Raw genomic sequence first — 17,748 nt, forward strand, 5'->3', positions numbered from 1 at the left:
AGAGACCCAACTCTAAGCAGTGTGCCATGTAATGCCCAAATGTGGTGGTAGGTTTTATTATGCAGTTGATTGATATTCGTTTCCTCTGTCTTGTAGGCTTTGGTTTCTTTCCCATGGGCCGTGGTTTCTTCCCATTACTACAGCCAGCTGGGCCTATGATAACTTGTATGCCGATGCCCTCCCTACAATATGTGGCCTTTTTCATGGACCTGGAGCCTTTCCCGGAGGAGATCCTCCTCTTGATCCTCAGCTTCGTACCGGCGCAGGACCTGGTCCTCCGCTGTAGACTCGTGAGCAAACGCTGGAAACGTCTGGTGGACGCGCCCTCCCTGTGGAGGATAAAGTGTGAACGAGAACGTAGGAAAGAGATTCTCCTTTTGGCTGGAAAATGTCGTTCCTTCTCATGGCAGAAAATGTGTGTGAAGACGCCACTCTCAAGGAACCTGCTGCGAAATCCATTTGGTGTAGGTAAGCCGTGGCCATTTCTTTGCCCAAGCAATCCATAACATTGAAACCCTCGCCATGGGTTGAGCAAAATGTCACTGGCATCAATTGGCTGGTCCGTGTCTCAGTGACAGTGCGCATGCGCAGGTTTGCCTTTGCAATGCATGCTCCATCCACTCCTCCTCCAACCCATGCGCCGTTCTCCCATCCTGCACAATTGGCACCAGCGCCATGAGAAGCTTTCTTCTAATCTTCACCGGAGCCCAGTCATTGCATGCGCAGTAAAGATTAGAAGTCGCTCTCAGTGGGCTCTGACCGCGCATGTGCCGGAGATGTGATTTGGTCTAGGGTGGTGCCATTTCTTCTTGAGGGGACCAACATGGGAGAGGAAGCTGAGTTAAAGATTTGTGCCTACAGACAACTGACCATGGGACGGCTGAAGGATTGGTTCATGGTCTCCGTACGCCGCATGTCATACAAATCTGATTTTCTATTTTCTGCAGAAATACTGAATCACTGGAACGTCACACATGGAGCACTTGGATGGGGCGTGGAGACCAACATATCAATTTTAGTTGGTGCAGAGCAACAAATCTGCTTCGTCACCTCGTTCATGTGAGTAATCAATTGACCTTCTGCTGACTGTCCGTTATGTATCTAAAGAACCAAATAATCAGGAGCCATAACAGTGCCTGATCCCAGTCACCGGCCCATGTACACATGCTGCTGATCATGGCAGCTATTAAACTGTCAAAAAGACAGTTGCACTCTGAAATGCTAAAGCATGCAAACCACAAATGTAATAATATAGACCTACATTGCTGCTCAAGGAAATCTAGGAAAAATTGAGATATTTAGCATACAAAAATGGCCATTTCTATATCTGCCCAGTAGCCGCGTCAAGGCAGATCTCGTTACTGGGAACCTACTCGAACGCCTTTCTCTGGGTTAGGGTATGGTTCCACTTGTGCATATGACGCGGGCGGAGGGGAACGCGCTCGCCATGCTCGGGTCCGGGGCTTCTGCTGCTCGGTGGCTCGAGCGGTGGGCCGGACTCGAGTGGCGCTCCTCGCCCGTGAGTGAAAAGGGGTGGTATGTTTAGGGAGATTGTTCGCGACGCCACCCACGGGACGTGGTGATGATGGTACCACCGCTGCTAGTAACGGGGTTCCAAGGAGAGGTGGTAGTGTGCAGCTGGGATGTTGTCCCCTCCGTGGGTAGGGGAGTTGGGGCTCCCAGGGCCCGGTGATGTAACAGGGAGGCTGGATGGCTGGGGTGCAGGGACTGCGCGGCGCGGAGCCGGACGGCACTGGTGTACTCAGTCAGACAATCACTGACAGAGTCGTTGGTAAACAAAAACGGCCGGATGGACGGGTCCCGCAGCTGGCTGCAGTGTTGTTGTTGTGCTCTCCCCGGACGGCTGATGGTGGCTGTCTTTCCCTGCACCTTTTTAGAATGTTCTGACTCCTGTGGTTGCCCACCGGTAGTCCGCTCCCCGGCGTATAGGTTCCGTAGGAGCCCGTTTTGCACGCAGGCGCTGGCCCTTGGATCTCTAGCCTGTGGCGGTGGCTGTATATCCTCACGGTGTGAGCGGTTGCTGTTGTGAATGTTAGTTATGTTTTGGCTGCTGGGAGGCTCCCTCTGGTGGCCAGGAATGGTTTGGACTTGGACCAGGTGGGTTGTGCAGTGGGTGTTTCCTTTCCTAACTCTCTGCTTATTTAAGTCCTGGTCTGATTGCAGGCTGTTGCCGGATGTCAGTTGTTCTTTGTATCTCCAGCCTGCTTATTCCTGCTCTACACCACATCTTCTCCAGATAAGTGCTTGCTCTTTATTTATGGTCTGGTTCTTTTGTTTATCTGGGTTTGTCATTTGTTGTGGTTGGTTTCAGTTTATTTGCTTGCAGGGATTTCCCCCCTCAATGGATTGTTGAGGAACTCCCTGCAGTTCTGTGTGGAGTATAGCTCCTTTGGGTCCATGTGTTTGTGGCTTGTTGACTGTTATGATTCTTGTTTTTTGTTCATTGGTATGACAAGGGCACCTGGTATAGGACGGAGTTCAGATCGAGCGATCTGAGGACCTTTTTGTACTATCAGGAAGTTGGTATTTTGCAGGGTTTTTCTCTGGCCACCATCAGTCCCTTTCCTGTCCTTTCCTATTTTAGTCAGCGGGGGCCTCACCTTTTGCTAATCCTGTCATCTATCTGTGTATTGTGTTTTTCCTATATCAACGCAGTCTTTGAATGTGGGGGGCTTGCTATTCTTGTCTATTTTCTGAGGCAGAGAGTTATTCATCTTTCCTACCTTTAGGATAGTTCTCCGGCTGGGTTCGCGGTGCACAGGATGTTCGTTCACCCCTCAGCTACTTCTAGTTGTGATGGTTAGTAAGGGGATGGCGGCCAGATTAGTTGCCAATGCTCTTGTCACCTTTTGCCAATGATTTGTGGTGGTCTTCCATGGTTCCGGATCATAACAGGTTGCCTTCTGTCAGGACTTGGTTGTTGGGAAACCCCTGGGGTTCCTGTCACACTCGGATTTGACTATTGACGGCAGCTCCAAGCCTGGTCTGGGTCCGATGGCCCTGCCTGTGTGCTTAGCTTCACTCCGCTCCCCGGTTCGGTACCGGCGGGCCAATGCCCGACCCCGGTCCTTACGGCTTTGCAGAGTTCCACCAACTCCTGCAGACGGCCACCACAGTCTGCCAACCTTGCTGTCAGTGCCTGGGCTCCTACCCAGACACCTGAAGTGTTTTTCTCTTCTCACTTCCACCTCTAAAACTGATCTCCCCCTTTTCCCGCCTCCAGGCCTGTGAACTCCTCGGTGGGTGGGGCCAACCGCCTGGCTCCACCCCACCTGGTGTGGACATCAGACCCTGGAGGGAGGCAACAAAGGTTTTTGATTTACTGTTGTTACTGTCTAGGCTGGGGGGGTGTAAGTTGGTATGTATGTGACTACCTGGCTAGTCCAGGGCGTCACACATAGCGATATGCTAATGACCCTCTGGTGCGACTGTGATGCAATCACAAGATTGCATCACAGGTGCGTAGAAGAGGGAGGGAGCACTTTCTCCCCATCTTCTCCACTGTCTGAGTACATCGCACTGCAGTCGAATGACATGCGAGTGCAGTGCGATGTTTCACGCGCTCCCATAGACTTGTATGGGGGTACGTGAGCTGAGACTCGCTGCCAAACACAGCATGCTGCAATACGTTCCGCATGCCGCGATAATTTTGGTCTTTGTGCCTCTGCTGGTGGTTTCTACTTTCTTGTTGTTTTTCTGTTTAGGTACTAAGGTTTATTTTCTGTATTTGCCTCTGTGGAGTTCTGGGTGGAGTTGGATCATTCCCTGCTGGGAATGTCTGTGAACCTTGCTCCATATTCTGCTATGTATCTTGCATTGTCATGCTTGGTACTAATTTTAGTCCCTCCACTATGTTAGTGTTTGTTTGGATCCCAGTTACACCAGAGTCCTGATATAGTGGGGGAGAGCCCGTGTGGGCTTTGTATTTTTCCAATTCAGGCATGTTGGTTCTTTTTCTAGGGTATTGCACGGCTGCAGACAGTGCTCTTTTCTGTCCTGTCCTATTTAGATAGTTTGGGCCTAATCTTTGCTAAATCTGTCTTCTACCTGTGTATTGTGTTTTCCGACATCACTGTAATCTTTACATGTGGGGGGCTATCTATATCTTTGGGGACTGCTTCGAGGCAGATTAGTCTTTCCTGCATTTCTCTCAGTAAGAATACTTAGTTCTCAGGCTGTCGAGGCGACCAGGTCATCGTAGGCACGTCCCACGACTAATTCTAGTTGTGTGTTAGTGTTAGGTCTGCAGTTCATTGAGATTCCAAGCACTCTGGTAAACATTCTGGATTTCCTAGTTTTTTGTCATTTTTCTGATCCTCCTTGGTTACCGAATCATAACACGTACCCTTAAAAAGCTCCTCGGTCTGTGCAAGTAGGAACCTGCTACTAGAGAATAAAATCACCTGTAGCTAGTGGCGTTAAGTAGGTACCCAGTATATTATGTACGCCTTGACATGGCTACTGGGCAGATAAAGAAATGCCCATTTTTGTATGCTAAATATCTCAATTTTTCCTAAATTTCCTTTAGCAGTAATGCATATCTATATTCTATATATTCTAACATTTATAATTTGCATGCTTTAGCATTTCAGAGTGCAACTTTTTTTTTGTTTCCCATGTTCAGTTTTGCACCTGTTCAGACTGCATGTTGGGAGTGCCGTCAGTCTTTTTGTCTAGCTATTAACCTGTTGGTAGCATATTGCCTCATGTTAACTGGGGAGGCGCAGCAGATGATATACACACCGTATGGGGGCTGAAAGAGCCTTCTAAGCATATACAGTTGGTACAGGTTCCTTGTGGATGGGTCATAAATGTAGAAAATTACTAGTTTAGGGGCAGAAACCTGAGCGTCTTGGTGCACATTAGCTGTATACCTCTTTCTACAGGTGGTGTGAGAAGAGTCAGATCATAGACCTGTTACAGGAAGGACTAGAGGAGCATCTTCTGGACGTGCACCAGCCCAGCATCTGCATATCTGACTGGTGGGTCATTAGTCACTTGTCACAAAAGATATGAACTGGCAAATGTTCAGGAAATTTGATTTTCGGGTGAAATTTTATTTTAAACCTAAAAAGTTCCCGGTACAGTGATATTTTATCATGATAGTTGTGCATTAAGTTGAAGCAGCGATGGTGATTTCCTCCTCATCTCAAGCTATTTATTGAAACAAAATCCAACAGTGGTGGTGTAGTGCCTCTGAACACCTCAGGGTGCTACAAGGCTCTGCATCTCCACCAGGATGCAGGGCCTACCCCCTTAGGGACCCAGAACCCCAGTGCCGGTAACACCAAGAACCCAGGTAATCCCAGTTACCCCAACAAATCCCCCATACAATGGTACCCAGCTAGGGTGGGACCAATGAATGGCCACCTAGAGGTGGGGCCACTCCAGTCCACTAGTTGACCAGGTTGGAGGGTCAGACTGTGGAGAGAAGTCAGAAGTCAGCCTTTGTCTAGTGAAGGTGGAGGGAGTGACTGAGGAGCATTCTGACTTGGGTTAACGGTGACCTGGTACCCAGGAGAGGTAGTTGCCGGTGGAGTACTCCCAGAACTACACACCGACTGGGTACAGGATCCTAGGACAGGAAAGAGCTTCAAGCGGACCTGTTAACACCTGCACAGCAAGGGGACCATCAAGGACCTTGCTGACCCTAAAGAATCCAAAGACTCAGTAGCAAAGGGAGAACTGGGGACAGGACCAAAGACTCCATCCCCACAGGGTTCACGCTACCGTCAGGCGGACAGAGGTGGACAAACCACAGACCGGGGACCCCCAGTGTTCCATACCACAGGGACCCACTTACCAGACTGGTGCAGGGGAAGAAGGTACCAGAGAACCAGACTGGCACTGGGACGGAACCGGGTAACGGCCACCACCATGACATTCCCCGTAGAGACACTGCCTGCAACAGAGTACCCCAAATCCTTGGGTGCTACAGTGGGTTTCCCTCACATCCCAAAATGTCAATGTCTCAATAAGGCTACTTTCGCACCTCAGTCGTTTCAAGTTCGTCGTTGCGACGGAATGACTGATCCATCGTTTTTTTTTTTTGTTTTTTATTTATAGCTGTCAACGGATGTTATTTCACAGGAATCCTGTGAAATAACGATCCGTTGTGTTCGTTACATCCATTGTGCGTCCGTTATTGTTACTGATCCGTTTGTTTTTGGGACAGCCCAGTGGGAATGCCAGACATTTTGGTGACCTATTACTGTGTTTTCTTAGGCCATCTGTGACCATTTGTAGAGAAAGGGACAGAATAAATGTTATAGCTAAAATTGTGTGTGGAATATTCCAATGAAGCCACTCTGGAGCCTTGCAATGTGATTATGTACATACTGGGCATGCTCAGTAGCAAATAACGGAATCCAGCACTGAATTCCGTCGTGTGACGGATTACGGCAGAATCCAGCACCATAGATAACTATTATACCTCTTGACGGATTGTGACAGAATCCTGCGCAGTGCGTTTTTTTGACGCTCCAAAAAACGTTAGTCTCAGTTCCTTCCGGCGGTCAGTCACTCCACGACTGATCCATCGCGCAGCGGATGCAACGCAAGGCCATCAGCCGCAATCTGTCGTTAATACAAGTCTGAGGAAAACAGAATCCTGCAAAATATTTTGCAGGATACCGTATTTTCTCAAGGCAATGGATTGTGACTGATGCAAAAAAAAAAAAACCCTGAAATGTGAAAGTAGCCTATAATTTGTCATGTGGTCTTTAGCTTCAATTACAGCTGACAATGATGCCTCCTGCTGGTCATACGTGGAGTTATTGTGGCATTCCACTCTTCTTGAAGGGCGTCCCTTCAGTTATTGAGGTTCTAGGATAGAGTTACGGCCTCTACACGGTGACTCAGCTGATCCCATAGGTTTTCTATGGGATTCAGGTCTGGAGAAAGTGCAGCCGCTCCATTTGAAGTTCCCTAATGATTCAACCTCAATGAGCTTGAGCATTGTCCTCCATGAAGGTAAAATTAGGCTGGTGTTGTTCATGTAGAGGCACAATGACTGGATTAATGAGGTTATTCCAGTAGTAGGGGCTATCACTGTGCCATTCACAGTGTAGGGTCGTTCTGTACTGACTAGACAATTAAGAAATAATGGAACACCATTTTAAGTCTGAACTGGGTGCAAAAACCTAAAATAAATTCACTATATAAAGAGAAGGGATGCACACCAGTGACTATGTAAGGGGAATACATGTAAAGCAGAAACTGCTGTGTGAATACTGGCCTGAAAAATACAATAGCTATATGTGAAAATGAAAATATTTTTCATGTCAGTATTCACACAGCAGTTTGTGCTTTACATGTATTCCCCTTACATAGTCACTGGTGTGCATACCTTCTCTCTATGTACTGACTAGACATACCGGTCCACACTGTCACACCACCACCAAAGGCTCGTCTGGTGATAGCAATGGCTGATGCATGGCGCTCTCCTTGATTTCTCCTACATCGTTGGCGGCCATCATTTCTGCTCAGCATGAATAGACTTTCATCAGTGAACAGCACTGAGGCTACTGGTTCCTCATTCAGCGTAAATTATGCCTGTGCCTGGTGGTGTGGTACGTAGATGATGCCTGTGCGTGGTGGTGTGGTCAGGTACGTAGATGATGCCTGTGCGTGGTGGTGTGGTCAGGTACGTAGATGGTGCCTGTGCGTGGTGGTGTGGTCAGGTACGTAGATGATGCCTGTGCGTGGTGGTGTGGTCAGGTACGTAGATGGTGCCTGTGCGTGGTGGTGTCGTCTGGTACGTAGATGGTGCCTGTGCGTGGTGGTGTCGTCTGGTACGTAGATGGTGCCTGTGCGTGGTGGTGTCGTCTGGTACGTAGATGGTGCCTGTGCGTGGTGGTGTCGTCAGGTACGTAGATGGTGCCTGTGCGTGGTGGTGTCGTCAGGTACGTAGATTGTGCCTGGTGGTGTCGTCAGGTACGTAGATGGTGCCTGTGCCTGGTGGTGTCGTCAGGTACGTAGATGGTGCCTGTGCCTGGTGGTGTCGGCAGGTACGTAGATGGTGCCTGTGCGTGGTGGTGTCGTCAGGTACGTAGATGGTGCCTGTGCGTGGTGGTGTCGTCAGGTACGTAGATGGTGCCTGTGCGTGGTGGTGTGGTCAGGTACCTTGACTCTCGCCTCCCTCAAATGTGCCTGGAGTTCTGCGACATTTATCTGATTCCGCAGGGCATTGTCCACAATGAAGCAGTTCTCAGTGTGGGATGTGGCCATAGGACGTCCACTTCTCTGCCTTTCTGCAAGTCTTCCAGTCTCTCTGTATATCTGTACTACCAGCTGATGACACTCTGTGATGTTCTAAACTCCGTTTCCATTCTGTCTGAGAACCTCCTGCTTCAGGCCTCACCATGGCGTGGACTGCTGATCAATTAGGCTGCTTTCACACTTGCATTGTTTTAAATCCATCAGGTCCGTCGTTGCGACACAATGACTGATCCGTCGTTTTGTAGATGTCAACTGAGGGCGCTCTCACACATCCGGCTTTTCGCCGGATTGACTGATGCGGCGCAAACCAGTACAGTGTATACAGTGGCAAAGCAACAAGCGTCTGTCACATGCTGTCATGTGACCGGAGCATGTGACCCGGAAGTTGCGGCGCTGCCATTGTACTGTATCATACTGTACTGGCATGCACCGCATCTGTCAAACCGGTGAAAAGCCTGATGTGTGAGCGCGCCCTGACGCAACGGATTTGTTATTACACAGGAGTCCTGGGAAAAAACTGATCCGTTGCGTCCGTTACCTCCATTGTGCGTCCATTTTTTGATGTATCAGTCGTGATCAGTTTGTGCTTGGGACAGCCCAATGGGTGTGCCAAACATGCTCAATAGAGCATGACTGAATCCAGCACCATAGACATCCATTATAGCTTGTGACGGATGGCGACTGAATCCTGTGGAGTGCATTTTTTTTTTTTTTTTTTTTTTTTGCGGCTCCAAGAAACGTTACATTCAGCGTTGCTCCCGCCTGACGGTCAGTCACTAAACGACTGATCCGTCACACGGCGGATACAGCGCAGGGCCATCAGTCACAATCCATCGCTAATAGAAGTCTATGGGGAAAAAAACTGCTTCCTGCAAAATATTTTGCAGGATACCGTAATTCCTCAAGGTGATGGAAGCAAAACAACGGAAATGTGAAAGCAGCCTTAGGTGTCGTCTTGGTCCCATTTTATTATTATTATTATTATTTATTTATAGAGCACAATTAATTCCATGGTGCTGTACATGAGAAGGGGTCACATACAGAATACATATACAAGTTACAGTAGACAGACTAGTACAGAGGGAAGTGGGCCCTGGCCTTGCGGGCTTACAATCTATAGGATTTTGGGGAGGAGACAGTAGGTGGGGTGTAGGTCAGGCGGCGGCTCCGCACGGTGGTCGGGCAGCGAGTTCCAGAAGACTGGGGATGCTCGGGAGAAGTCTTTGAGTCGGTTGCATGAGGAGAGAGGAGGAGAGGAGATCTTGGGAGGATCGGAGATTGCGTTTTGGAGAGTAGTGAGAAATTAGTTCCGAGGTATACGGAGGAGATAGATTATGGATGGCTTTATAGGTCAGTGTTAGTAATTTGAATTGGATATGGTGGAAGATTGGGAGCCAATGGAGGGGTTTGCAGAGGGGAGAAGCGGGGTGGTAGTGAGGAGGTGGATCATTCGGGCAGCAGAATTAAGGATGGACTGGAGAGTGTGTTGGCAGGGAGACCACAGAGGATGTTGCAGTAGTCGAGGCGGGAGATTATGAGGGCATGCACTAGCATTTTTGTAGATTGAGAATTGAGGAAAGGGCGGATTCTGGAAATATTTTTGAGTTGAAGTCGGCAGGAGGTGGTGAGGGATTGGATGTGTGGTATGAAGGACAAGGCAGAGTCAAAGGTCACTCCGAGGCACCAAACTGTGTGCTGGGGAGAGCGTGATGTTTATTGTAATAGATCAGGTGGAAAGTGTAGGTGAGATGGAGGAAAGATGATCAGTTCAGTTTTGGCCACATTGAGCTTTAGGAAGCGAGAGGAGAAGGAAGATGTCAAAATGTGAACAGTAGATAAGGAGGACTGTGTGATACCAATTCTAACTGAACCCTGAAATGTATTGGGCGATTCATGGATCACACACTTGTTGTGAATTTCGTCATTTAAGCTCCTTGTTAGAGAACAGCAAGTTGTACAAAAAGCACTGATACATTGAACAATTGGACATAAGAATCCAAAGATAAGAGAAGGTCACCTGAAAAAGTTAGAGGGATTTTAGGATCCTCCTGAAACGTCATCCAAAAGCCAAATATCCCTAACTTTTTTTGTTTTGTGTGTGTGTGTGTGTAATCTTGAAAGCTTTAAGGGTTTGGTATTCCTGTAACTGTAGGGTAGTTAAATATTACACAGTTCTCATTGAATATTTCTCACCTGTGTGTGACGGGACAGGTTAGATCCCTCTATACATATACTGAAATGTGTGAATCCACCATAGAAAACGTGTCAGCCGATGCCCGGTTTCTCCTTTCCTGTAGGTACGCCGGACGACATGAATGTGGATGTGAATACAAAATAAAAGTGCAACTCTTGGCTGCAAATAAGCAAACAGTACTAAAGGCGTTTTCTTTGGCCCCCGATCCCATCCCCCAGTGGAACGACACGCGGTATCACCAGGTAGGATACCGGAACGTCACATATACTGAAGCGGATACTGACTGCTCATGTGACCCTGACCCCTTTTCTCTGATAATGGACCATCAGAAGGGGACTTGTAATGGACCGGTCTTCGCCAATTTCAATACTGGAATTGCTGGGTCATCTTCGAAGTATCTTCCTTATGTCTTGTAATATCCGGTGACTTGTGTCTCCACAGGTTTCTTATGAATTCCGCGACTATGGACCCGGCGTCCGGTATGTGAAATTTCGTCACAAAGGTAGAGACACAAAACTCTGGAGCGGCTGGTACGGAGCTCGGATCACAAACTCCTCCGTCACGGTGAAGTGTGACGACCTCACGTGCTGTGGATGAAGCCCCCAACGTGGCGGCCAGTGACTTATCACCCTGTGAAGGTTTTATACTGTGACGTGTACTGTATATGGTATTACTGTATACGTATAAAATTTTTTAGATTTTTACAATTTTAGATTTCTGCAGACTCGTGGGAATAAAGCAAATTTTAATGACCAAAACCAAAGCTCAATTCTGTTTGTCTAAAGATCCGAACTACTCCTGTATAGAGTAACCTCCAAACTGCGGCCGTGTGACAGGGCGGTGTCAACAAGCAACCATCCGAGGAACGAAGTGCAGCTCTGGAGGATAATACAGGCGGTAACACAGGATCAGTAATGTATGTACACAGTGACTGCAGTGGCAGCAGAATAGTGAGTGCAGTTCTGGAGGACAATACAATTGGTAACACAGGATCAGTAATGTATGTGCACAGTGACTGCATCAGCAGAATAGTGAGTGCAGCTCTGGAGGACAATACAATTGGTAACACAGGATCAGTAATGTATGTACACTGTGACTGCACCAGTAGAATAGTGAGTGCAGCTCTGGAGTATAATACAGGAGCTAATTCATAATCAGTAATGTATGTACACAGTGACTGAATAGTGTGTGCAGCTCTGAAGTATAATACAGGATGTTACTGAGTATTATAGATGGGTGAACCCACATATGTTTGGATTCGGCAAGTCTGGCCTGGACTTGGACCTCGAACACCATCTAAGTCTATAGGAAACTGAACATTGGCTATAAAATAATGGTAAAAAGGGGTAGAGTTTTGCAAAGCAGGAAAGCTATACTTATCCTCCCGTGCAGCTCTCCAACTGCTTCCGGGTCTGATAATTTAACTCTCATACATATTCGTATTGACATCGCACCCAGGCCATCGAGATGAGCAGGATAAAGTGCTGGAATTGTCGCATCTAATAGATGCAACAATTCTGGGAGGCCTTGGGCTGATATTTCTAGCCTGGGGGGGGGCCAATAACCATGGGCCTCTCCAGCCTGAAAATAGCAGCCCCCAGCTGTTTGCTTTATCTTGGTTGGGTATCAAAATTTGGAAGACTGCATTGTTTTTTTTTTTTCTTTCTTTATATTTAAATATAATGTAGCTGCATGCAGTTTCTCATTTTGTTACACAGCCAAGATAACCACACATCTGAGGGCTGCAGCCTGTAGCCAATATGCTTTATGTAATGGGTAACAATAGGGGGGGGGGGGGAGATCCTACGTCGTCTTATATATTTTTACACCACTATAGGGATAGCATTTAATTCCATGCAGGGTGTCCAAATTTATGCAGCTACATTTTCTTTTCCATACAAAGGTGCTTTTCAATGGATTTGTACAGATTATATGGTAGAAAAAGTTCTGAAATTATTCTTGGTAGGATTGTTTTACATGGCAAGAAGGTGGCATTTTAACAGACCTTTCATATCCACTATGTACACCAGGCCTACCAGCAGAATAGTGAGTGCAGCTCTGGAGTATAATACAAAATGCTCATTTGTTGTAGGAACATAGTTTTCATAGGTACAGAACACTGAATTCCCTGCAAGGAGATAAATATGAATGCACATGCAGGAGACCCAATGAAGCCCCCACTAGGAGGCGCTCACTGCATACAGATTATACATTCTGGTTTCCCGTATACAAATTTTATTTTTACATGGCAAATAGGAGACACAAAATACATCAGGTACGGTCTTCAGTAGCACAGTCTTGAAAATGCAAGTGTAAGTCTGGCCCGTGTGGCTATAATCAGCCTCTGCAGTGTACAGTTACTGCTGACTGTCAGGGCCCATGATGATCTCGGTGGTAGCCGCCATTACTTCTTCACATGGGCACAGTCATATTTTCCGCGGACTACTTTCAGTTTGACCCCGGGTAGATCCTGTGTGCGGCCGCCCTCCACCAGGACGATGTTATGTTCCTGCAGATTGTGTCCCTCTCCTGGTATAAAGCAGATCACCTCCTTGCCGTTGCTGAGACGTACGCGGGCGCACTTGCGGTTGGCGGAGTTGGGTTTTTTAGGCTTGCGGATCATAGTCTTCAAAACAACGCCCTTAAGCTGAGGGTTTCCACCCAAAGGTCCCACTTTGGGAGGCTGTTTCTTGGGACGGCCGGCTCTGTGCATCTGATTCAATGTGGCCATGCTACGCGAGTCCACCAGCGAAGGGACGGAGGTGCGGAAAAGCGAAGAACCTAAATAAAAACAAAAAGGATCACTTAAGACTACAATTCACTCGCTATGTCTAGGATCTGCCACCAGTGACTGAAGGGCAGAGGTCTGACTGATGTGATGAGCGGGCACTACCATGCTCGGGTGCTCAATACTAGTAACTAGTGATGAGCGGGCACTACCATGCTCAGGTGCTCAGTACTGGTAACTAGTGATGAGTGGGCACTACCATGCTCGGGTGCTGAGTACTGGTAACTACTGATGAGCGGGCACTACCATGCTCAGGTGCTCTGTACTTTTAACTAGTGATGAGCGGGCACTACCATGCTCAGTACTTGTAATGAGCAGTTGGACGCTGACTGTCATCACTCGAGTATCGATATAACGAAAATCAATGGGGAATGTGAACATTTTTCTGAAAGAGCTCCCCATTGACTTCCATTATACTCTGTACTCAAAACGCACTTGAGTGTCCAACTGCAGGTTACGAGTACTGAGCATGGTAGTGCCCGCTCATCACTAGTTACAAGTACCGAGCCCCCGAGCATGGTAGTGCCCGCTCATCACTAAATATGACCACTGCTGATTCCTAAAATAATGCAGCAGGAACGTGCTGTCAGTTTTCTGCAGATAGTTGCATGTCTCAGACTGTACTTATAGTGAAGCTGGAGAGGAGAAGCAAGATTCTTCCTCATCAATGAGGACCGTATTGGACTACACCTCCCACCATCCTGGTATATTATCTGCCCCTCTCCTTTCCCCTCTGGTGCGGTGGGACAGACAAGTTAAAGGACAAATGAATGGATCCAGTGCTGAGACAGGGAGGACCATATGGGAGACAAAGAAATTATCCCATTGGGAAGGTGATGGCAGATAGATCCGGTCCTAGAAACTAAAGACTTGTTACTAATTTGTGAAAGACCACGCGGGTTGGGGGGGGGGGAATTACAAAAAAAAAAAAATCAACCTACCCCATCTCCAAGGCACGGAGACGAGGCTCCGAAAACCTGCAAAGGACATGTTCAATCAGAGAGACATCACCTGCAAGAGAAAAGCTCACGTCAGTGCAAATAATCACACAGTGTACAGGTGGACCCCTGAACAGGACTCCTCATTACACCCCCACAATACCACAGTAAGATCACGTCTCCTGCACAGTGCTGCCTGCGGCCGGGCTTCATAGGAGATCAATTGGTTCCCTATATATTGTACAATCTGCGCTCAATAATGATTTTGCATCAACAAGAATTCAGGAAATCCCAGGATGGATAGATGTAACTGATCTGCAAATGATGGAAACGTTTTTTGACCTATTCTATACGGAGTATGAGCCATGTACAGAAACCTCAGACCTACAGCCTGGGCTGGCAGAATGTTCTGCTGTGCTGATTGCACGTGGGCCTGAAAATCATCAAGATCCTCTGCTGGCAGCTGCCTTTGTTATTGCTGACCAATGATGTCTCAGATGTGCTCGATGGGAGACAAGTCCCCGGAGGAGGAGGTCTTCCCTCTTCAGTGATGAGGTCCACTTAGGTCTAGGGTGCAATAGTAGCCAGAGATCTGGAGATCACATGAGCAGGGCCGTGATGGGGCATTCACCAGGGAACGTGAAAGTGTCGCAGGAGCTGTTTTTCAATATAACAGCACCAGGCCGCATGTTACTCACGCTACTCTGAGCACCCTGCGTGGCCTTAACCTGCTACCAGGTCCTGCAGCGTCTCCAGACATATCTCCATTGACAACAGCTGGGACAATATTGTCCGGCTACCACACGGGGAGCTGCCAGCAGAGGATCTTGATGATTTATGTGACCAAGAGCATTCAGTGTGGCAGAATATTCCTCAAACATCCATTATGAACCTTATTCATAGCAACCGAGGCTGTAAGTGTCGGGATTTCTGCATGTGGAGCTCATACTCCAGACTAAAAAAAAAAAGAAATGAATTTTTGTTTTTATAATTTGCAGATCAGTAACGCTTCCATCCTGTGATTTCCATCATCCCACCACCTTTCCTTCTTGGTTTTGTAGTTGTAATATTGAGAACTGCAGAACAAGCAAACGATAACGCAGATTGAAGCCGTCTAAGGGGACTGAAAAAAATAACGAGAAACGAAGAAAAAAATTTAACACAAAATAATATATATAAAAAGTTGAATCACCGCATCATTCCTGGTTTAAAATTAAAGAAAAAAAAAAAGAAAAATAATTATTTATTTGTTATTGTTGGGTCCATAAATTGAATTAAAGGGATCCTGTCAAATGCAATATGCACCCAGGACCACAAGCAGTTCTGGGTGGATATTGCTAATCCCTGCCTAACTGTCCCTGTATACACTAGCAGAGATAAAGAGATCTTTAGAAAGTATTTGTAAAGATCTTTTATCTTATGCTAATGAGGCCAGGACTAGTCCCAAGGGCATTATATCCCCCGACTAGTCCGCCCTCTTAGCATGGCAGCACAGGGGTGTACTAACATGCTATTCAATTTAACATCACCAGCGGTGACGCCCCCGTACCTGTGTGTGTGCTGTGACTACACTTCTGAAGGCCGAGCACTTCCGTAGACCTCTCTGAAGATGGGACTCATAAACCCAGCTTCATAGTGCACATGACCGGAAGTGCCCGGCATTCAGAAGCACGGTCACAGTAAACACAGGTACGGGGGCGTCACCGCTGGTGATGCTGAATTGAATGGCATGTTAGTACGCCCCTTTGAGCGCAATGCCATGCTAAGAGGGCGGCTAGTCGGGGGATATAATGCCCTTGGGACTAGTCCCTGCGCTCATTAGCATAAGATAAAAGATCTTTAGAAAAAGTATTTGTAAAGATCTCTTTATCTCTACTAGTGTAGACAGGGACGATTAGGCGGGGATTAGCAATATGCACCCAGAACTGCTCGTGGCTCTAGATACATATTGCACCCGACAGGTTCCCTTTAATGAATGAAGTAATCCAAATAAAAAAAAAAAATATTTAAACTGCACATTGAACGCAGAGATAAAAACCTGACGAGTTGCTGTTTCTTTGTCACTTCACTTTCTATAAAAACATATTTGCAATAGAAAGTGATAAAAATGTTATATGTGCCCCAAAATGGTATCTATCAAGGCACCTGCTCGCCTCTTGGCGTGCAGAGCCACCTCCAGAATACAGGGCCGCCCACTGGAGTGCGGGATCACCTCCTTAGGAGTGCAAGGCCACCCCCCTAGGAATGCAGGGCCACCCCTACAGTACAGGGCAAGGAGTGCAGGGCCGCCCCTCTAAGACTGTAGGGCCGCGCTTCTAAAAGTGCAGGGCCACCCCTCTAGGAGCGCTGGGCAGGGAGTGCGGGGCCTCCCCTCTAGGAGCGCTGGGCAGGGAGCGCGGGGCCGCCCCCTCTAGGAGCGCTGGGCAGGGAGCGCGGGGCCGCCCCCTCTAGGAGCGCTGGGCAGGGAGCGCGGGGCCGCCCCCTCTAGGAGCGCGGGGCCGCCCCCTCTAGGAGCGCGGGGCCGCCCCCTCTAGGAGCGCGGGGCCGCCCCCTCTAGGAGCGCGGGGCCGCCCCCTCTAGGAGCGCGGGGCCGCCCCCTCTAGGAGCGCTGGGCAGGGAGCGCGGGGCCGCCCCCTCTAGGAGCGCGGGGCCGCCCCCTCTAGGAGCGCTGGGCAGGGAGCGCGGGGCCGCCCCCTCTAGGAGCGCGGGGCCGCCCCCTCTAGGAGCGCTGGGCAGGGAGCGCGGGGCCGCCCCCTCTAGGAGCGCTGGGCAGGGAGCGCGGGGCCGCCCCCTCTAGGAGCGCTGGGCAGGGAGCGCGGGGTAGCCCCCTCTAGGAGCGCTGGGCAGGGAGCGCGGGGCCGCCCCCTACAGGAGCGCGGGGCCTCCCACTCTAGGAGCGCGGTGCCGCCCCCTCTAGGAGCGCCGGGCCTCCCACTCTAGGAGCGCAGGGCCGCCCCCTCTAGGAGCGCCGGGCCTCACCCACGGTACAGGGCGCCCCCGCTCCGTCCACGATATATTACCGGCCTCTCATTACTGAAATATGAAATTGTTTATACATTTTTTGACACATTTCTGATGTTTAATCCCTACATTACACAATCCCATGCTCGCTATCGCTGTAATCCTCGGCCCTCTACAATTACCTCCTCCAGCTCATCTTTACTGCATAATGAAAGCTGCAAAAACAAACCTCCAAAACAATGGCGGAATTGCATTTTTTTCACAGCACTTGGATTTTCTTTCCCTCATTTATAGCGCATTATATGACAATGTGAACGGTGTCATCTCTTCCTGCAAAAAGAAGAAAAAAAAATCCCGCAGCGCCGCACTCACCTTGAGCAGCGGATCACACTGCAGCGTGTGCAGCCACTTCCGGGTCACAGGGCCACTATAACCCCGCCCTGAGATCTGATTGGACAATTCCAGCGACAGCGATATTTTCATTGGTTTATTCTAATGAGAAGGACTTATGGTTGGCTATATTTATTTATATTACCATCAAATCGTACGATTGGTCGGCGTTATGAATGAGACGCCTCCGTTCTCCTCATTGGTCAATTCTATCCTATCCTGCGTCCTGATTGGAT

At 48.5% G+C, this 17,748-nt stretch overlaps 2 protein-coding genes across 3 annotated transcripts; one reads left to right on the plus strand and one right to left on the minus strand.

The window, feature by feature from the left end:
- The first annotated feature begins 173 nt into the window (after positions 1-173).
- On the plus strand, positions 174-11,032 carry LOC142251789 (F-box only protein 27-like). Its single transcript, XM_075324839.1, has 5 exons — positions 174-468; positions 948-1,059; positions 4,908-5,003; positions 10,539-10,677; positions 10,877-11,032. Exons 1-5 carry the CDS (start codon positions 174-176, stop codon positions 11,030-11,032), a joined length of 798 nt encoding a protein of 265 aa, XP_075180954.1.
- A 1,248-nt stretch (positions 11,033-12,280) lies between these two features.
- MRPS12 (mitochondrial ribosomal protein S12) lies at positions 12,281-17,562 on the minus strand. 2 transcript variants are annotated; one of them, XM_075323494.1, is made up of 3 exons: positions 17,352-17,458; positions 14,165-14,234; positions 12,281-13,216 (listed from the first exon to the last, which is right to left on the minus strand). In XM_075323494.1, the coding sequence occupies exons 2-3, from the start codon at positions 14,211-14,213 to the stop codon at positions 12,840-12,842; spliced, it is 426 nt and encodes a 141-aa protein (XP_075179609.1). In that variant the 5' UTR covers positions 14,214-14,234; positions 17,352-17,458; the 3' UTR covers positions 12,281-12,839. The 2 variants fall into 2 exon arrangements, with proteins under 2 accessions (XP_075179609.1, XP_075179608.1); XM_075323493.1 differs by lacking the exon at positions 17,352-17,458 and adding an exon at positions 17,495-17,562 and having other exon boundaries at positions 12,282-13,216.
- Between the last annotated feature and the right edge of the window lie 186 nt (positions 17,563-17,748).

The sequence above is a fragment of the Anomaloglossus baeobatrachus genome, chromosome 9, assembly GCF_048569485.1.
Source record: "Anomaloglossus baeobatrachus isolate aAnoBae1 chromosome 9, aAnoBae1.hap1, whole genome shotgun sequence".
In the NCBI taxonomy this organism is placed as follows: Eukaryota; Metazoa; Chordata; class Amphibia; order Anura; family Aromobatidae; genus Anomaloglossus; species Anomaloglossus baeobatrachus.

Bases quoted from the DNA above. Each gene is read 5' to 3' on its own strand.
- LOC142251789 (XM_075324839.1), top strand. From the start codon at position 174: ATGCCCTCCCTACAATATGTGGCCTTTTTCATGGACCTGGAGCCTTTC. The intron at 469-947 runs GTAAGCCGTGGC...TATTTTCTGCAG, and splicing joins GCGAAATCCATTTGGTGTAG to AAATACTGAATCACTGGAAC. The intron at 5,004-10,538 runs GTGGGTCATTAG...CCTTTCCTGTAG, and splicing joins AGCATCTGCATATCTGACTG to GTACGCCGGACGACATGAAT.
- MRPS12 (XM_075323494.1), bottom strand. From the start codon at position 14,213: ATGTCCTTTGCAGGTTTTCGGAGCCTCGTCTCCGTGCCTTGGAGATGG. The intron at 13,217-14,164 runs GTAGGTTGATTT...GTTTTTATTTAG, and splicing joins CTCCGTGCCTTGGAGATGGG to GTTCTTCGCTTTTCCGCACC.